General features: G+C 40.8%; 1 protein-coding gene across 1 annotated transcript; it reads left to right on the top strand.

Moving 5' to 3' along the window:
• Positions 1-4973: 4973 nt before the first annotated feature.
• Positions 4974-16731, top strand: LOC111965863 (coatomer subunit zeta-1). The gene is made up of 9 exons (XM_023990247.2): positions 4974-5071; positions 5345-5413; positions 9884-9965; positions 10164-10255; positions 10363-10418; positions 12024-12101; positions 14845-14896; positions 15015-15053; positions 16220-16731. The coding sequence occupies exons 1-9, from the start codon at positions 5054-5056 to the stop codon at positions 16265-16267; spliced, it is 534 nt and encodes a 177-aa protein (XP_023846015.1). The 5' UTR covers positions 4974-5053; the 3' UTR covers positions 16268-16731.
• Positions 16732-21973: the final 5242 nt, after the last annotated feature.

Raw genomic sequence — 21973 nt, 5'->3', positions numbered from 1 at the left:
GCATTTGTCTTTATTGTAAACACTTATGAGGATCTGGTCTGTTTTTCCAAATGCAGTCTTGATTGTATGTTGTGTAGAGGCAGTTCATTTTGAATAGACAGCTGTGCGTGGTGCAGAGGGAAATTTATTTTAGGTTTTTATCACCTATTTGCTGAATGTCAAATTCCTGTGTACGGGGTTTAACGGAAGTGGAGTAAGGAGAGGTATGAAGTAGAGTAGTGGTAGCATTTTCAGACAAAGAATGCATGATGTTGGGAAGACATGCAAGGTAAGTGGAGAAACCCTGCCATGGCTCATAACATGGCAAGTTAAACAGTTGGCAGTTACTGAACTGCTGACAATAACACACAGCCTAAGCAGTCTTATTACATAAGTCATGTTTTCCTGTGTTAGGGCATCATTCTAACAAGGAGTCTATAGACCTTTATTAAAATGTATTCATATAGCACTTTTCATTACAAGTAGAATATGTTTCTTTGAACATAAACAATTTAACAAAACAAATGTAGGGATCTGGCAGTTCATTATGGCGCAATAGTCTGCTTGCCTTGCTAACAGGGTAGTGGTTCTACCCCTCCAGTTGTTCTCCTTTGCTACTACACTGAGGAAAAATATAAATGCAACATGCAACAATTTTTAAAGAGCATTATTGAAATAGATTCAGTAGGCCCTAACCTATGGATTTCACATGACTGGGGTATATCTGTTGTCACAGATGCCTTAAAAAAAATTAAGTATGTACATGGGTCAAAAATCCAGTCCAGTATCTGGTGGAACCACTCATGCAGCGTTACATCTCCTTCTCATAGAATTGATCAGGCTGATTATGGCCTGTGGAATGTTGGTCCACTTTTCAATAACTGCGAAGTTGCGGGAACTGGAACACGCTGTTGATCCACAGCATCCCAAACATGCTCAATGGTGATGTGTCTGGTGAGTATGGCATGGAAGAACTGGGACATTTTCAGCTTCCAGGAATTGCATTCTCATGCTGAGACATGAGGGGATGGCGGTGGATGAATGGCACGACAATGGGCCTCAGGATCTCGTCACGGTACAGTATCTCTGCATTCAAATTGGCATCAATAAAATGAAATTGTCTTTGTTGTCCTTAGCTAATACCATAACCCCACCGTCACCATGGAGTACTGTTCAGAACGTTGACATCAGCAAACCTCTCGCCCATACGACGCCATACACGTGGTCTGCGGTTGTGAGGCCGCTTGGACGTATTGCCAAATTCACAAAAACGACGGAGGCAGCTTATGGCAGAAAAAGAAACAGTTAATTCTCTGGCAACAGCTCTGGTGGACATGTCTGCAGTCAGCATACCTTTTGCAACCAAAACTGCACATTTTAGAGTGGTCTATGTAATTATAATGCTGTTTAATCAGCTTCTTGATATGCCACACCTGTCAGGTGGATGAATTATCTTGGGAAAGGAGAAATGCTCACAAACAGGGATGTAAACTAATTTGTGCACAAAATTTGAGAGAAATAAACTTTTTGTGCGTATGAAAAATGTCTGGGATATTTTCTTTCAGCTCATGAAACATGGGACCAACACTTTACATGTTGCGTTTATATTTTTGTTCAGTGTATGTTGGTGGCAGTGATGGCTTAATACTAGTAGTAGTTCCCAAGGACTTTGCAGTGTGCCTGATATTGGGGTGTTGGCACACAACGACTTCAGATGGGTAATATAGCCACCCATGCAAGATTTCTGGCTATTCAATCATCCCTTGGTCTCTTAAATAAATACATTTCTAGCATTAGGAGGCTGAAGAAATTTGTCTTTGCCCCTAAGACCCTCCTGATCTTTTAAAGATACACCTGTATCTCCGCCTGGTACGGCAATTGCATCGTCCGCAACCGCAGGGCTCTCCAGATGGTGGTACGGTCTGCCCAACGCATCACTGGGTGCACACTGCGTGCCCTCCAGGACATCTACTGCACCCAGTGTCACGGCAAGGCCAAGAAAATCATCAAAGACATCTGCCACCCGAGCCACGGCCTGCTCACCCTGCTACCATGCTGCAGAGTATTTTTCTCTGCTCATACAGTGGTGTAAAGTACTTAAGTAAAAATACTTTAAAGTACTACTTATGTTGTTTTGGGGGGTATCTGTAGTTTACTATTTATATTTTTGACAACTTTTACTTCACTACATTCCTAAATAAAATAATTTACTTTTCACTCCATACATTTTCCCTGACACTCAAAAGTACTTGTTACATTTTGAATGCTTAGCAGAATAGGAAAATGATCAGATGTTTGTCTGACGAGTATTTTTCTCCGCTCATACAGTGGTGTAAAGTACTTAAGTAAAATTACGTTAAAGTACTACTTATGTAGGTTTTTAGGGTATCTGTAGTTTACTATTTATATTTTTGACAACTTTTACTTCACTATATTCCTAAAGAAAATAATGTACTTTTTACTCCATACGTTTTCCCTGACACCCAAAAGTATTTGTTAAATTTTTAATGCTAAGCAGAATAGGAAAATGGTCAAATTCACGCACTTGTGAAGAGAACCTCCCTGGTCATCCCTACTGCCTTTGATCTGTCAGACTCACTAAACACACCGACTTAATTTGTAAATTATGTTGGAGTGTGCACCTGGCTATCTGTAAATAAATGTAAAAACTAAATTGTGCCGTCTGGTTTGCTTAATATATGGAATTTCAACGTATTTATACTTTTACTTTTTATACTTAAGTATATTTTAGCAATTACATTTACTTTTTATACTTTGATACTTTTACTCAAGTAGTATTTTACTGGGTGACTTTTACTTGAGTCATTTTCTATTAAGATATCTACTTTTACTCAAATATGACAATTGGGTACTTTTTCCAACATTTTCGATTTTTCAGTGGGTGCTGCAGCACCCTCATCATCCCGACTTCCTGTGGCTATGTACACACCATCATATATTATTTGACTCTGATAATAAAGAAATTGAAAATATTCCTGTAAATGAATGTGTTAAATATTTAGGAATACATCTGTCAAAAAAACACTTAGTCAGACAACATTTGAATTTCTTTCCTAAAATTAAGAAAACCAAAAATATATTCAATAATTGGCTACAAAGAGATCKTTCTATACTTGGGAGAGTACTTCTGTCCAAGGCAGAGGGACTGTCTCGTTTTGTGTAGCCCTCATTATCGTTATGTGTAAATCCAGCTACTTGTAAAGAGATCAATAAGACCTTTCTTGACTTCATCTGGAAAAATAAGTCTCACAAACTAAAAAAATCTGTCCTTTCTAACAAAAGAGCTGAAGGCGGTCTAGAAGTGTTGGATTTTGTTGACATAAATAACACTTTCAAGATCAACTGGCTGAAAAGATGTTTGATCAATACTGATTCAATATGGTATTTCATTCCAAATAATGTGTTTAATAAATTGGGAGGTCTTCAATTTTTACTGAAATGTAATTATATTCCTGAAAGATTACCTGCTAAATTGGCTAGGTTTCACCAACAAGCTTTAATGGCCTGGAAAATATGTTTACTGCACAATTTTTCCCACATAAAGCTCTTTTGTGGAATAATTCAGACATAACTGTAAGGAATAAGTCATTGTTCTACCCCAGCTGGCATGAGAGGAATATTGACTTTGTTCTTGATGTTTTCGACAACAAGGGTAATATTCTCACATGAACAATTTATAACATTGAAAGAGTTTCCAATACCTTTCAGAGAGTTTATTTCTGTGATCAAAGCCGTTCCCAGTGGTCTAACTACACTAATGAAAACTCATCTTAGCTTTGGTAATGATCACAAAGTTTATCCAGAACTCAGATTGGAAGGYGTGGGCTTACTTGAGAAATCTTTTTGTAATAAATATATAAGACAAATTCTTCATTCACAAAACCAACTTACACCGAGAGGAAAGTTTTTCTGGAACATGCTTATTCCTGACATTGTCTGGAAAAATGCATGGTTAAGGCCTTACAAATATTGTATACCAAACAAAGTTAAGGAAGTGCACTTCAAAATTTTACATAAGATATATCCATGTAATTCTATGATATCCAAATTTGTGGCTATTGATGATATCTGCGTTATCTGTGAAAAAGATGGTGAGAATCTGTCCCACCTGTTCTTTGAATGTAAATTTGTGTCAGAATTTTGGGGAAACTTTGCAAAATACTTATTTACCATTATGAACACTACCTATGTTTTTGACATTAAATATATAATATGTTACTATTGCAATGAGAACAAGACCACTGAAATGATTGTGATTTTTTAAATTCTTGTTGCCAAATACTTCATACACAAACAAAAATTCCAAAATTCTATACCAAAATTACACATTTTTTGGATTGAATTTAACTATTTTATTAAAACATTAACCCTAGTGAACAATTACATTTACATTTAAGTCATTTAGCAGACGCTCTTATCCAGAGTAACAATAACAAGAATAACATTTTCCTAAATCATCACAATAAGATTTTTTCGTAGTGATTACAATTGCACTAGCACTTGTTTATTTTTTAAATATATTTTTTGTTTGTTCCAGTATTTTCTCGTTAATACCTGCGTTCTGTTTTGTATGATGTAAGAATGTAAATTGTTGATCTGTATTTTGAATTTWAAAAAATTATAAATAAAATTTAAAAAATGTAAACACACCATCATATATATTTATATTCTGGACTCTGACATTGCTCATCCTGTTATTTTGTATTTGTTTTATTTTTGTGATTTGTTGGGTATTACTGCACTGTTGGAGCTAGAAACACAAGCATTTCGCTGCACCTGCGATAACAACTTGAAAATTAGGGTTATGCGACCAATAGCATTTGATTTGACATAACGATTCAGGAGTACGTCATCAATTCAATTATTCTACCTTGTGTCGTCAAGACACTCCGTACAAAGGTGGCGACAAAGTCTGGGTAAATGCCATTTGAGGACCTGATTTGACTGATGTGAAAGGCAACCAACGGTATGTCTGTCTGACGGCATTTCTGTGTTGCACCAATCACAGAGAGAGTTTTGCCTCTGAATCCACGTCATCTGGTATTAAGACAAAATGGACGCACTCAGCCTGGTACTGTTAGCGCTCTCATAACATGCATTTCATGTTATTTATGTTGATATTTGTGATTTGAATGACACTATGATATTGATGTATCAGGGGTAGTTGCCACTGTTAGCCCAACAATGTAGAAGGACACAGTTTAACTAGTTGGTTCACAGAATTAGTAGCTAGCTAGCCGGCATGTTATGATTGTTGTCAGATTGCAACTGATCAGTCCGCTCTTGTCGTTCAAGTTGTTTGGCATCATGTTCACTGAACAAAATACAACATTCTCTTCATCAGGAACCCACTCTGTACACTGTGAAGGCTGTGCTCATCCTGGACAATGACGGGGAAAGACTTTACGCCAAGGTAACTAACTAATCAACAGCAATGAATGAACTACCAGCACCTGCCCCCACAGTCAATGTGCTTCAAATCAAATCTTATTTGTCACATGTGCCGAATACAACAGGTGTAGTAGACCTTACAGTGAAATGCTTACTTACAAGCCCTTAACCAACAATGTAGTTTTAAGAAAATACCCCCCCAAAAAGTTAGATAAGAATAACAAATAATTAAAGAGCAGCAGTAAATAACAATAGCGGGGCTATATACAGGGGGTACCAGTACAGAGTCAATGTGCGTGGGCATTGGTGTCGAGGTAATATGTACATGTAGGTAGAGTTAATAAAGTGACTATGCATAGATAATAACAGTAGCAGCAGCGTAGAAGGGGGAGCAATGCAAATAGTCTGGGTAGCCATTTGATTAGCTGTTCAGGAGTCTTATAGCTTGGGGTAGAAGCTGTTTAGAAGCCTCTTGAACCTAGACTTGGTGCTCCAGTACTGCTTGTCGTGCGGTAGCAGAGAGAACAGTCTATGATTGGGGTGGGTGGGGTCTTTGACCATTTTTAGGGCCTTCCTCTGACACCGCCTGGTATAGAGGTCCTGGATGGCAGGAAGCTTGGCCCCGGCGATATACTGGGCTGTACGCACTACCCTCTGTAGTGCCTTGCAGTCGGAGGCGGAGCAGTTACCATACCAATCAGGATGCTCTTGATGGTACAGCTGTAACATATTTTGAGGATCTGAGGACCCATGCCAAATCTTTTCAGTCTCCTGAGGGGGAATAGTTTTTGTTGTGCCCTCTTCACGAATGTCTTGGTGTGCTTGGACCAGGTTAGTTTGTTGGTGATGTGGACGTCAAGGAACTTGAAGCTCTGAACCTGCTCCACTACAGCCCTGTCGATGAGAATGGGGGCATGCTCGGTCCTCCTTTTCCTGTGGTTCACAATCATCTCCTTTGTCTTGATCATGTTGAGGGAGAGGTTGTTGTCCTTGGACCACACGGTCAAGTCTCTGACCTCCCTATAGGCTGTCTCATCGTTGTCGGTGATCAGTCCTACCACTGTTGTGTCATCAGCAAACTTAATGATGGTGTTGGAGTTGTGCCTGGCCATGCAATCATAAGTGAACGGGGAGTACAGCAGGGGACTGAGCACGCACCCCTGAGGGCCCCCCGTGTTGAGGATCAGCGTGGCGGATGTGTTGTTACCTACCCTTACCACCTGGGGGTGGCCCATCACGAAATCCAGGATCCAGTTGCAGTTGGAGGTGTTTAGTCCCAGGGAACTTAGCTTAGTGATGAGCTTTGAGGGCACTATGGTGTTGAGCGCTGAGCTGCAGTCAATGAATAGCATTCTCACATAGGTGTTCCTTTGTCCAGGTGTGAAAGAGCAGTGTGGAGTGCAATAGAGATTGCATCATCTGTGGATCTGTTGGTGAGGTATGCAAATTGTAGTGGGTCTAGGGTTTCTGGGATAATGGTGTTGATGTGAGCCATGACCAGCCTTTCATAGCATTTCATGGCTACAGACATGAGTGCTACAGATCAGTAGTCATTTAGGCAGGTTACCTTAGTCCCTGTGCCCAAGAACACTATGGTGGTCTGCTTAAAACATGTTGGTATTACAGACTCAGACAGGGAGAGGTTGAAAATGTCAGTGAAGACACTTGCCAGTTGATCAGTGCATGCTCGGAGAACAYGTCCTGGTAAGCCGTCTGGCCCTGCTGCCTTGTGAATGTTGACCAGTTTAAAGGTCTTACTCACATCGGCTGCGGAGAATGTGATCACACAGTCGTCCGGAACAGCTGATGCTCTCATGCATGTTTCGGTGTTACTTGCCTCGAAGCGAGCATAGTAGTTATTTAGCTCGTCTGGTAGGCTCGTGTCACTGGGCAGCTCTCGGCTGTGCTTCCCTTTTGTAGTCTGTAATAGTTTGCAAGCCCTGCCACATCCAACGAGCGTCGTAGCCTGTGTAGTACAATTCGATCTTAGTTCTGTATTGACACTTTGCCTGTTTGATGGTTCCTCATAGYGGAATTTCTTATAAGCTTCCGGGTTAGAGTCCCGCTCCTTGACAGCGGCAGCTCTACCCATTAGCTCAGTGTGAATGTTGCCTGTARTCTATGGCTTCTGGTTGGGGTATGTACGTACAGTCACTGTGGGGACGACATCCTCAATGCACTTATTGAAAAAGTACGTGACTGATGTGGTGTACCCCTCAAAGCCATCAGAAGAATCCCGGAACATGTTCCAGTCTGTGCTAGCAAAACAGTCCTGTAGTTTAGCATCTGCTTCATCTGACCACTTTTTTATAACTAAGTCACTGGTCCTTCCTGCTTTAATGTTTGCTTGTAAGCAGGAATCAGGAGGATAGAATTATGGTCAGATTTGCCAAATGGAGGGCGAGGGAAAGCTTTGTAAGCGTCTCTCTGCTTCACAGCATGTCAATATTCATACAGCTGCATGAGTAGATGCAAAGTAGCCAACATAGTTTTGTAATTTTACATTCAGCTGACTACCTGGGTAATAAATTGCCTGTGTGCTCAAACTATGACTTATTTTGTGACACTGTCAGTGCTTGACTTGGACTGAAATAGGTTCTGGTACTCATTTTGGGTGTTGGTACTGTTTTATATTTAGGTGCAGGAGCTCTACAAGCTCAAGCAGTATAACATTTGAGTTGCAAGTACTCTGCTCCGGTGAGCTCCTGCCCAAGTCAAGCACTTGACACACAGTATTCACACCTGTCTCTTATACACATCTAGATGTGTATAAGAGACAGGTATTCACACCTCTTGTCTTTTTCCACATTTATTGTTACAGCCTGAATTTAAAATAGATTGAAATGAGATTTTTTTAAATGAAAAGCTGAAATGTCTTGAGTCAATAAGTTTCCAACAGTTCTCTTATGGCAAGCCTAAATACGTTCAGTAGTAAACATTTTCTTAACAAGTCACGTAATAAGTTAAATGGACTCTGTGTGCAATAATAATGGATTACATGATTTTTGAATGATTACCCCATTTCTCTACCCAACTCATACAATTATCTCTATGGTCCCTCAGTTGAGTTCTGAATTTCAAGCACAGATTCAACCACAATGACCAGGGAGGTTTTCTAATGCCTCGCAAAGAAGTGCACCTATTGGTAGATGGGTATTCTTTTTTAAATCAGACACTGAATTTCCCTTTTGAGCAGTGGTGTAAAGTACTTAAGTCGTTTTTGGGGGTATCTGTACTTTACTATTTCTATTTTTGACTACTTTTACTTAACTACATTCCTAAAGAAAATAATTAACTTTTTACTCCATACATTTTCCCTGACACCCAAAAGTACTCGTCACATTTTGAATGCTTGAAAAATTGTCAAATTCACACACTCATTAAGAGAACGTCCCTGGTTATGCCTTCTGCCTCTGWTCTGGCAGACTCACTAAACACACGTACTTTGTTTGTAAATTATGTTGGAGTGTGCCCCTGGCTATCTGTAAATAAATAAAACATTAAGAAAATGATGCAGTCTATTTTGCTTAATATAAGGAATTTGAAAGTATTTATGTGTTTACTTTTGATACTTAAGTTTATTTWAAACCAAATAGTTTGACTTTTACTCAAGTAGTATTTTCCTGGGTGACTTTTACTTGAGTAATTTTCTATTAAGGTATTGTTACTTTTACTCAAGTATGACAATTGGGTACTAATTGTTATTAATTACGCTTTGGATGGTGTATCAATACACCCAGTCACTACAAAGATACAGGTGTCCCTCCTAACTCAGTTGCCGGAGAGGAAGAAAACCGCTCAGGGATTTCACCATGAGACCAATGGTGATTTTAAAACAGTTAAGAGTTTAATGGCTGTGATAGAACTTAGGATGGATCAACAACATTGTAGTTACGCCACAATGCTAACCTAAATTACATAGTAATTGTCATCGGCAAGGACTAGGACATTTTTGTAGGATAAGAAGAAATAGAATAGAGCTAAGCACAGGCTAGATCCTAGAGGAAAATCTGACACTGGGAGACATATTTATCTTTCAGCAGGACAGTAACCTAAAACCCAAGGCCAAAAATACATGGGAGTTGCTTACCAAGATGACATTAAATGTTCCTGAGTGGCCTMGTTAGTTGACTTAAATCCGTTTGGAAATCTATGGCAAAACTTTAAAATGGCTGTCTAGCAATGATCAACAACCAACTTGACAGAGCTTAAGAATTTATAAAAAGAATAATTGGCAAATATTGTACAATCCATGTGTGCAAACCTCTTAGAGATTTACCCCAAAAGACTCAGCTGTAATCGATGCTAAAGGTTATTCTAACTCAGGGGGGTTGACTACTTATCTAATCAATATATATTATTGTTTATTTACATGAATCTAAAAAAACAACATAAATCCCATTTTGTAACAACAAAATGTGGAATGAGGCAAGGGGTGTAAATACTTTCTGAAGGCACTGAATGTGATCTCCGTTTGACTTCTGCCCCACAGTACTATGATGAAACCTATCCCACTGTGAAAGAGCAGAAAGCTTTTGAGAAGAACATCTTCAACAAGACACACCGCACAGACAGTAAGATGTTTTTTCGACCTAATGAATCATATGCACTTCAGTTTACATTATGGTCATAGGCTTCAGTACTTGCTATTTCATCTCTTGCCAAAGGCTTTGAGTGCTGATCTGTTTTCAATTGCATGAAGGCTTCTGTGTATAACTGGTATAATGAAGATGTTGTATCATAGACTGAACTCTCTCCGCTTCTTTACCCAGGTGAGATAGCGCTCCTAGAAGGTCTTACTGTTGTCTACAAAAGCAACATTGACCTCTACTTTTATGTTATTGGCAGTTCACATGAAAATGAGGTAGGCTGATGGTGGTACGCTAACAAAACACAATGAAACATTCATTGCCTTGTGTTGGGTTGTTTCTCCCACAAAACATTGATACGTTTTGTTATTTGCTCCCCCAGTTGATGCTTATGTCAGTGCTTAACTGTCTATTTGATTCGCTCAGCCAGATGCTAAGGTAAGACTGCACTTTATTTACACTGAACAAAAATATAAATGCAACAATTTAAAGATTTGACTGAGATGCATACAATTCAAATAAGGAAATCAGTCAATTGAAATAAATTCATTACGCTCTAATCTATGGATTTCACCTGACTGACCTTAAAAATAAAAAGTAGGGGTGTGGATCAGAACCAGTCAGTATCTGGTGTGACTGCCGTTTGCCTCATTCAGCGCGACACATCTCCTTCGCATAGAGTTGATCAGGCTGTTGATTATGACCTGTGGAATGTTGTCCCACTCCTCTTCAATGGCTGTGCGAAGTTGCTGGATATTGGCGGGAACTGGAACATGCTGTCGTACACATTGATCCAGAGCATCCCAAATATGCTCAATGGGTGACATGTCTGGTGAGTATGCAGGCCATGAAAGAACTGGGACATTTTCAGCTTCCAGAAATTGTGTACAGATCCTTGCGACATGGACCTGTGCATTATCATGCTGAAACATGAGGTGATCGCGGCAGATGAATGGCACGACAATGGGCCTCAGAATCTCATCACGGTATCTCCGTGCATTCATTTTCCATCGATAAAATGCAGTTGTGCTCGTTATCCGCAGCTTATGCCTGCCCATACCATAACCCCACCTCCACCATGGGGCGCTCACCTACATGACGACATACACACTGTCTTCTATCTGCACGGTACAGTTGAAACTGGGATTCATCCGTGAAGAGCACACTTCTCCAGCGTGCCAGTGGCCATCGAAGGTGAGCATTTGCCCACTGAAGTCAGTTGTGACGCCAAACTGCAGTAAGGTCAAGACCCTGGTGAGGACAACGAGCATGCATATGAGCTTCCCTGAGATSGATTCTGACAGTTTGTGTAGAAATTCTTTGGTTGTGCAAACCCACAGTTTCATCAGCTGTCCGCGTGGCTGGTCTCAGACGATCCCGCAGCTGAAGAAGCCGGATATGGAGGTCCTGAGCTGGCGTGGTTACACTTAGTCTGCGGTTGTGAGGCCGGTTGGACGTACTGCCAAATTCTCTAAAGTGATGTTGGAGGCGGCTTATAGTAGAGAAATTACAAGCATTTCGCTACACCTTCAATAACATCTGCTAAACACGTGTATGTGACCAATAAAATTTGATTTGAATTTAACATTCTATTCTCTTGCAACAGCTCTGGTAGACATTCCTGCAGTCAGCATGCCAATTGCATGCTCCCTCAAAACTTGAGACATCTGTGGCATTGTTGTGTGACAAAGCTGCACATTTTAGAGTGGTCTTTTTATTGTCCCCTGTACAAGGTGCACCTGTGTAATGACATACTGTTTTAATCAGCTTCTTGATGTAACACACCTGTCAGGTGGATGGATTATCTTGGCAAAGGAGAAATGCTCACTAACAGGGATGTAAACAAATTTGTGAACGAAATAAGCTTTTTGTGTGTCTTTTATTTCAGCTCATGAAACAATGGGACCAACACTTTACAAATTGCGTTAAAAATTTTGTTCAGTGTAGTTGAATAAGCAACTGAATGAGACATTTGTAACACTTTGTTAGTTTCCATAGAGACGTCATGATGTGTTTAAGCTCCCTTTCTTTGTCCTCCTGCAGGAAAAATGTTGAGCGGCGGGCCTTGCTGGAGAACATGGAGGGCCTGTTCCTGGCAGTGGATGAGATTGTGGATGGGGGGTAGGTAGAGCACTTATCTCACCCCAAAGCAGGGGTCTCTGTAGCTGTGTTTTCTCCTCTAGTATGTCCTTTGACTCCCTGACCAAACCAACTTTTCCATCTAGACTAGAGTACAAGGATACAAGACATGGCTGGACATTCATGCCTGGATGCTTTCAAAGACAGACATCACACTATGGAGTACAGCAAAAGTATTCATCCCCCTTGGCGTTTTTCCTATTTTGTTGCATTACAACCTGTAATTTAAATGGATGTTTATTTGGATTTCATGTAATGGACATACACAAAATTAGTCCAAATTGGTGAAGTGAAATGAAAAAAATAACTTGTTAAAAAAATTCAACTAAAAAAATAAATGGCAAAGTGGTGTGTGCATATGTATTCACCCTCTTTGCTATGAAGCCCCTAAATAAGATCTGATGCAACCAATTACCTTCAAAGTCACATAATTAGTTAAATAAAGTCCACCTGTATGCAATCTAAGTGTCACATGATCTCAGTGTGTATATATATATATATATATATATATATATATCTGTTCTGAAAGGCCCCAGAGTCTGCAACACCATTAAACAAGGGGCACCATGAATAACAAGAAGCTCTCCAAACAGGTCAGGGACAAAGATGTGGAGAAGTACAGATCAGGGCTGGGTTATAAAAAAATATCAGAACCTTTGAACATCCCACAGAGCACTATTAAGTCCATTATTAAAAAATTGAAAGAATATGGCACCACAACAAACCTGCCAAGAGAGGGCCGCCCACCAAAACTCACGGACCAGGCAAGGAGAGGATTAATCAGAGGGGCAACACAGAGACCAAAGATAACCCTGAAGGAGCTGCAAAGCTCCACAGCGGAGATTGGAGTATCTGTCCATAGAACCACTATAAGCCGTACACTCCACAGAGCTGGGCTTTACGGAAGAGTGGCCAGAAAAAAGCCATTGCTTAAAGAAAAAAAATAAGTAAACACGTTTGGTGTTCGCCAAAAGGCATGTGGGAGACTCCCCAAACATATGGAAGAAGGTACTCTGGTCAGATGAGACTAAAATTTAGCTTTTTGGCCATCAAGGAAAACGCTATGTCTGGCACAAACCCAACACCTCTCATCACCACGAGAACACTGTTTTTCATTGGCAGGGATTGGGAAACTGGTCAGAATTGAAGGAAGGATGGATGGCACTAAATACAGGGAAATTCTTGTGGGGAAACCTGTTTCAGTCTTCCAGAGATTTGAGACTGGGAAGGACGTTCACCTTCCAGCAGGACAATGACCCTAAGCATACTGCTAAAGCAACACTCGAGTAGTTTAAGGGGAAACATTTACATGTCTTGGAATGGCCTAGTCAAAGCCCAGACCTCAATCCAATTGAGAATCTATGGTATGACTTAAAGATTGCTGTACACGARTGGAACCCATCCAACTTGAAGGGGTTGGAGCAGTTTTGCCTTGAATGGGCAAAAATCCCAGTGGCTAGATGTGCCAAGTTTATAGAGACATACCCCAAGAGACTTGCAGCTGTAATTGCTGCAAAAGGTGGCTCTACAAAGTATTGACTTTTGGGGGGTTAATAGTTATGCACGCTCAAGTTTTCTGTTTTTTTGTCTTGGTTGTTTCACAATAAAGAAATATTTTTGCATCTTCAAAGTGGTAGTAAATCAAATGATTAAAAAAATAATTATAATACATTTAATTCCAGATTGTAAGGCAACAAAATAGGAAAAGTGCCAAGGGGGTGAATACTTTTGCAAGCCACTGTAGCCAAGATAAAGAGGAAGACCAAACGCAATTCTTTGGCAACCTGGGTCGTTCCACAAAATGATTCCCTTTTGATATTTTAAGTAGAAATTGTGCACCAATATTGCCTTTTCAAAGCCTGTTATATTAAATGAAATATTGACCACATCGATTTTATAAAGGCTTGCTGGAGTGCCACAATTCAGCGTTTTGACATGTCTCTCTGTGACGATGTTAACCCATTTAACCTCCAACATTTCTCCAGGTTTTCTCCATAGTAAAGCCCTAGTTATTTTGTTGCTTTGAAAAAGTAATTTCTGAAGATGATTATTTATTTCACTTGATTAGTGATTAATTATAAGGGAAAATAAACCTATCCCTCATTTTTAAGGTCAGTCCTGTTACTCTTTTTAATGTAATGAAACAATAAAAATTATAAACAATTAAACATCTAATAGTCAAATCATAGTGTTAAAGCAGGTGAACTGGTTCTAACCCTTTTGGACATTTCTTGTGTTTTGTGGTGGAAAACTGAGCAGGTCGAGCAGAACACACCAACCCTGTTACCAATAGCTAGAAATGTTTTTTTTACAATCAAAATGTGTTTTTTGAAGCTTGGATTCAATTGCCCCTCCCTGTTGCACACATCATGCTTCCATTCCCCTTGTCACAAGGGGATTTATGGCAGATTTAAGATGAAATCGTCAACCCTGTTACTTTATTTTACTTTACTATAGTTATTTTATTTATCTAAAAGGTACTCATTTTGTGGAATGACCCACCTACCACAGATGGATTTTACCAGTTAAGTACTCTATTACATAATTTAAGGTTTCTGAGACTGGATAGGCTCTCAGTCCAATATAAATCAACCATCCTACTAGTCCATAGCTAGGTGATACAATAGCCCCTCGAAGTAAGGTTATTTAGGGTTAGGGAGGATGCCCATTTTGCTTAGCATTTAGATGTCAGCCATTGAGTGATCTGTGCTCTTCTGTCTTCCAGAGTCATTCTGGAGAGTGACCCTCAGCAGGTGGTGTACCGTGTGGCCCTCAGAGTAAGACCATTGATCCTCCTCAGTCAAACACCATGGTTCTGTTATTATGGAGTACTGTACTGCCCAGATGTTAACAACATTTAAATTGATCTGGACTATTTCTCTCTCACATTTACAGGGGGATGATGTTCCTTTAACAGAACAGACTGTGTCTCAGGTAATTGCGCTTCTTATTTACGAGAAAATCTCATATTACCTTGTAAACCTAACCCGTTAAAATTGTGTACAATTTATTTTAGTACTACTAATAATTAGGTAGGTGCTTACATTAGTCTTATTTCACACATGCACAAGTGTACATGTGAATTGTAAATATTTTTTGGGCATATCCCACTCCCCATGCGACACCCTCGGAGATTGGGGTCACGGCCAGGGACCAGCCATTATTGACAGCGACCCTGGAGCAATTAGGGTTAAGTGCCTTGCTCAAGGGCACATGAACAGATTTTTTTTCACCTAGTCGGTTCTGGGATTTGAACCAGCATTTCGGTTACTGGCCCAACTGCTTAACTGCTAGGCGATCTGCCGCCTGGTATACTGGAATTTAAACGTGTGTTTGATAGTAATGTGATTTGGATATCAGTGAACAACATGGAGTGATGACTAGGTGGTTTGTCAGGCTAACAATCCTAAGCACATACTGTACCTTATGCTTCCCAGCTCTTTTTATCCATAAAATGCCCTCATTGTTCTGTTAGCTATTTAAAAAATAATTGTATTTCTCTCCAACAGTATATTAAGCTACTATATTAGCTTTATTGTAATGAAAAGGGAAGAGAACAGAGGGGAGCGTACCCAAAGTAGCTGCTAATGAGGCTCCACTGTTAGCTAGGTGGCGTGTCTCCACACCTGGCAGGCTCTCTGAGCGCTACGCTGATGGATGCTCCCATCTGACAGGCATTTTACTGGCTGCAGGTGTCTCCCTCTCCCACTCTGTCCATTAATCGTCATCGCCAACCCTGGGCCCACACGCCTCATAATGGTTACTGAGAGACTTTAGTCTGCAGAATTAAAATGATTCATTCATTGATGTATCGTTCCTGTGTGTAGTAGTATTACTGGTGTCATCACACCACCACTCTTCCCTCATATCACAGTAGGAAAGTTCTGGAAGCTTCCTTCAGTGTTTCATACTGTATATTTTTTTCTACCTGTAGTTGGATTTTGAGGTGATGGACATTTACCAAACTCTACAGTTCTGCCTTATGTGGGTTGCTAACGGCTTTCATCTTCTATAAACAGTATTAGAGGGACAGTATTAGAGAGACACTTAACCAAACCGAGTTCTCCTCACTCTGTTTTTCTCTTATTTCTCTATTTCAGGTGCTTCAGTCTGCAAAAGAACAGATCAAGTGGTCCTTACTGCGATAGGAGAGTTGTCTCTGCTGTCACATACACACCTACCAACACTCACTCACCTGATAACATCATTCCTATTCCTGTGTGTCCCAGAGATCATTGCACTGAAGTCTTCTGATTGGGCCACGAATCAGAACTAGCCAGGCCTACTGTGACATTTTCTATCCTCCATTTCCTGTCTTGATTAGCCATTCCCATGTGGTGGGAGATCCAGAGCTCTTATCGCCCAGACAACAGGATTCGTTTTTGTTGTTGTCTCAACTCCACACATCCTTACTGTCTCTATGGCTGTTGGTGATTCCAACCTTTTCTATTACAGTACCAACAAATGTGATCTGACCAGTATGAATCAACCCAGTATTCACCTATAACTCTGGGATTTTGCCTATTTTAGTGGGCATGGTGTAGTAGCTGTTAGCTGTGTTAATAATTGTATGGTATATGAAACATGACTATTAGTAAAACACTGAGCCGTCTCCTTGCTGTGCCCGTGTCTCTTTGTACACAACCTTTATTAGAGATTCCACTAAATGTGTGGTTGTGTAGTTGTGCATGAAGCATACATTTTGTGATTTAAATGTGATAATTACAATGATATGCAGGCTTTCTTTACATTGTGTTTCTCTTGTTGTGAAAAGAACTTGGATCAAATAAACTGTATTTAAACCAGCAAGAATTTGATTGGGTTCTCTTGTTTGTGGTGCAGTAAAAGATTTGTTTGTTGGGGGAAAGTTTGAGGCTATCTTTTGCCGCAGTAGGGCAGATGCTGCAGTTGAAAGGAATTACATCGCCACCTGCTGGGAGACAAAGCCACTACAGTGCACATGTCAGAGTAGTGACAGAGGACATACTAAGATATTTAAACAAATCATTCATACTGACTTGCGTCCAATCCAATGCATGTAGGAAAGTTGCTTAACAGCAGATTCGGACACCTTACGCATGACTTCTCAATAGAAAGTAGGCATGACGATCACAACAGCTGAATGATCTATCTGCTAGAATGTTAGATTTTAGGAATCCCTGGTATACTGACAGCAGGTACACATTTTCTCCCTGTGTGTTTCAAAATGTCAAAAGTTGAGACTAAAAGTGTGTATGAGGTTTGCATACTGAGTGTGCAGAGGGTAGGGAAAGGTCACAGGGAAGCGCTGCTGCCATCCTTTTAATTTTCATCAGGGAACGTTAGTGACACCTCCGAGCCGTCAAGGACTCATTTCTCATCGGCTAATTACCCCGGCAGAGCCATAAAGAGGCAGAGAGGTAATTTATATTGATTACACAGAAACCAGGATAATTGACTGAAATGCCACCGTTTGGCATGCTCCTATGTTTTACATGCACACAGACCGGCAGCATCTGAGTGTGTGTGTGTCCTGCAGGTTGGTGCCTATATCTAATAACAGGGAATGTTTACAAGTGTGTGAGTTGATGTATGTCAGAGGTCTATAATTAATGCCTATGATATGTGTATTATTGACAACGGGAATGTCCCATGGTTGGAGTTCTTGTCTGTCCGTTCAGGTCAGAATGAATATCTGCAGCGTCTACCATGTCTTTATGTTTGCCTCCGTCTGTAATTGTCCCACTTTCAAATCTTGACTTCTGCTTGCGTAAACTCAGAGAAAAAAAAGCTTGTGCTTAAATATACATTTCCCATTTAAACTAGTGTCACTTGCACTATATACTATTAAACAATTCAGTGATCCTACACATTGATTCAGTGATCCTACACTTTGATTCAGTGATTCTACACATTGATTGAGTGATCCTACACCTTGATTCAGTGTCAAACAGTGAAAAGTGTGGCGGCATAGATCTTCGTTAATCTTAGCTCATTTGCAAAGCCAAATAAATCAAGGGTTTTGGTTGACATCATCGGATACACCACCATTAGTCGAAATGAGATGATTGAATGGCCACACTGTGCTATCAGGGATATTGGAGCAGGAGTCTGCCTGATTGCATTCTGCTCCCATCTGTGTTGCTGTTATTATGGCCCTGGAAGCTGTGCAAACCCAAGGCATGTGATAAAGGGGAGAGAAAGACATTCGTTATGGGATGTGTTTTGCATAAACAAACCCAGAGGTGTGTGTGCGTGTGTGAAAGCAGGGTGAAATGGGATTCTGGGATTGTGTAGCAGTGTGAGCAATCTTAATGTTCAAAGCCAACGCATAACGGTTGTCGTCAAACAGGGGTTGCGCCTGTGTGTGTGTGTGCGTGCATGAGAGCAGGGTGAAATGGGATTCTTGGATTGTGTAGCAGTGTGGGCGACCATAATGCCACCGCATAACGGTTGTTGTCACACAGGGATTGCGTGTGTGTGTGTGTGTGTGTGTGTGTGTGTGTGTGTGTGAGTGGGGGGGTGTGTGTGTGTGTGTGTGTGTGTGTGTGTGTGTGTGTGTGTGTGTGTGTGTGTGTGTGTGTGTGTGTTTATGAGACATGGGCCTGGGGCCGATATGCAGCATCTCCCCGCAGTTTAAACTGTGCTTTATGACTGTGGCTGTTTCTTGTTGTTTACAGATTCTCACTGTCAATTCGGGCCCTGGGACGGAGAGAAAGCCAAAAACAACACTACCACCACAACATTACCCCCTCCCTCAACTCCCTCCCTCCACTCATTCCACGGCTATAACTTACCACTCGAGCCACCAGGCGCCCCAATTCTATAGAAAAACGTGTAGCAATACCACAAGTAGTAATGTGAACATAAATTACTCTCAAATCTCATCTGTGGTCGCAGTGCATGTAAATGTACTTGGTTGTAATGGTGTGAGGTTGCAGATGTACAAGTTGGTTAGACAAGAGGGAATAGCACGCAAACTGGACAGTTATTCCCTATTCCACCCAGCGTACTGCAGGAGCTGCTGGAGAGACAGAGGGAAAAGTAATTTACTATTGGACATAGCGGGGCAGGAAAAGATAAATCTCCATTTGTTTGAAAGATTGAGAAAGAGAGATCATACATAGACATACGATGACAATGCTACCATGCCTGATGTCTACACATATCAGTCACACTCAAAATCAACATTTTTAGGGACATAATGTCAGAGTAATGCTTTCTGAACTCCTGTGGAGCTGCATAGCTGCACCCCACCCCGAGTCTGGGAACCCAGAGGAAAGGAATTCCCTGCATCAAGTATGACTCTGAGACATGAAACTAGAACATATGGGCCTCAAGAATTAAAGACTGGAATTTATATTCATCATTATGGCATTGGTGTATAAAACTCAAGGCTACACTGCCATTATTCCATTGCATTTATACTGTTTTTATTGTATAGGGCATTATTTTATTTACTAACCCAATTGGGATTATGGTTGGTTGGAGTTTGTTATGTCTGTTCACTACTAAATGATAAAAAAAACAGTAGTTATGAAACTGATTAGGAGATGGTGGCCAACTAATGTTGAACAGAAACTGTTCTTGTTATAGTCATGATCCGGTGAGCTGTATTACATTATCTTTGTGTGTGTGATCAAACAGAAAATAGTGATAGGTTTATGGTCACATCTTGAATATGATTGTGGATATGTTCTTGGATGTTATACAAGGTGAAGGCTGCCGCTCAGATGTGGCTGGTTTACTGGGTCTTCCTATTCAATGGTCACATGCTCAGGATTGTTTCTGTCATAAATGCCTCCTCTCTCTGGCTCCATGCCCAGAGATCTGTTTTCGTGGTACTCTAACACAGCCAAGGGAAGAAGAGGAAGACAACAAAAAAACACTGCCATTTTCCTATATGTTTCTCCTCTTAAAGCCACTCTCTTTTCTCCACCCGTCCACCCCCCTCATCCTGCTCCCTGTGGATTCCCCAGCAGCAATGCAGTGCCCATTAACAGAGCCCACCCCCCACCTACTCAGACAGATTTACTGCCATTGCCACGCTATTGGCCGCCAAGCTGACAGAAGTGATTTAAAGCTTGCCTCTCATTGGTCCTCGCCTGACAGGCAAATTTATTGCTGCGCTACGATTCGCTGCCGCCCGCCTTTGATGTGAATTACGGCCTTGTCTGTGATAGGACACAGGAGCAGTGTCAAGTTACTGTCGTAAAACCTGCGTCCCTGGGGGAGGGGAGCGAGGAGGGTGTCGTGTGGTATGCCTGAGTCAAGACTGAGGACGAGAGGAGAGAAAGAGATGGAGAGAGACAGAAAGACAGACAGACAGCAAGAAAGAGAGAGAAGCAGCATGGTTTGCTGTATTTTCCAGTCTGTTATTATTTTATTTTCCTGCAGCCTTTGTTAAGTCACACACCACTCAGAATCCCCTAGGACACGACTCAAACTCATTCCACAGAGGGCCAGTTCTGCGTGTTTTCGCATCACCCTTGTACTTGATAGATGAATTAAGGTCACTAATTAGTAAGGAACTCCCCTCACATGGTTGTTTAGGTCTTAATTGAAAGGAAAAACCTAAACCCGCAGACACTCGGCTCTCCGTGGAATGAGTTTGACACCCCTGCCCCAGGGATGTGGTTTTTATACCGCCTTTATACCTCTTCGAGAGCAGTTTTCAGTCTCATGTTATATTCTACAGTCAATCCTTGTGCATTAACTGTTTCTGGCCTTTCCTTACAGGAGTTTCCCTTCTATACTAAAATGCCTTTGTTCCTATTTTAAAATAATAAGCTAGAAATTCAAATGAGGGAGAAAAGAAGGCGTGAAACTGCACTGCGTGTTTTATAGAGGTAGAGATGAGCGCCAGGTTTTATGACTCGGGGGAGTGGAGGCGGTACAGTGTGTATTAAAGTGTAATCAAACGCATATCCTTTAGTGGGGTGCTTGGCCGAAAAAAGTCGGTATAAAAGAAATAGAGCCCGCACACTCATAAGCTCCTCCACGCACCTTTAACGTTTCGATCCTGCAAGGATCTTCTTCAGGTCATTGTGTATTACCCATGATGCATTCTGAGTTTGAACGCCTCTGTTCTTCTCCTCTCCTTCCCTCTGATTCCATTATCCAGTTATCCTCCCACTCCTTTCCTCCCTCCTGCTGCCTTCCAGCCCAGAGCCATCTTTCCGTGGGCAGCCAGGCAGTGTATGACATATCATATGGATGTGGTGCGCTGTAAATGACCGTGTCGCATCGCTGATCAACAGGAGACAACTGCCAAAGTCACTTTTACTCCCCTTCTATCTGTCTGTTGGTCAGAGTATCTTTCTGTTCTGTCTCTAACTCTCTTCAGTTTAGCAAAGATCCATTTGCCTGTCAGTGTGTATCTTTTCCTCCATTCCTCTGTTTCTGTAGACATTTCCCCCGCTCGCTCGCTCTCAATTTTTTCAATTTCAATTTTAAGGAGCTTTATTGACATGGGAAACATATGTTTACATTGCCAAAGCAAGTGAAATAGATATTAAAGTTAACAGTAGACATTACACTCACAAAAGTTCCCAAAAAATAAAGACATTTCATATGTCATATTATGTATATATACAGTGTTGTAATGATGTGCAAATAGTTAAAGTACAAAATTGAAAATAAATAAACATAAATATAGGTGCATTTACAATGGTGTTTGTTTTTCACTGGTTGCCCTCATGTAATTGCACACTGGTATTTCACCCAATAGATATGGGAGTTTATCAAAATGTGATTTGTTTTTGAATTCCTTGTGGGTCTGTGTAATCTGAGGGAAATACAGTGGGGAGAACAAGTATTTGATACACTGCCGATTTTGCAGGTTTTCCTACTTAAAAAGCATGTAGAGGTCTGTC

Source organism: Salvelinus sp. IW2-2015, linkage group LG1 (assembly GCF_002910315.2).
Source record: "Salvelinus sp. IW2-2015 linkage group LG1, ASM291031v2, whole genome shotgun sequence".
Classification (NCBI taxonomy): domain Eukaryota; kingdom Metazoa; phylum Chordata; class Actinopteri; order Salmoniformes; family Salmonidae; genus Salvelinus; species Salvelinus sp. IW2-2015.
Note: the sequence above shows the minus strand (reverse complement) of the source record. Positions and strands in the feature narration are given on the sequence as shown.

Coding starts and splice junctions, on each gene's coding strand:
- LOC111965863 (XM_023990247.2), top strand. Junction 14,897..15,014: donor TGTACCGTGTGGCCCTCAGA/GTAAGACCATTG, acceptor TCACATTTACAG/GGGGATGATGTTCCTTTAAC. Junction 15,054..16,219: donor CAGAACAGACTGTGTCTCAG/GTAATTGCGCTT, acceptor TCTCTATTTCAG/GTGCTTCAGTCTGCAAAAGA.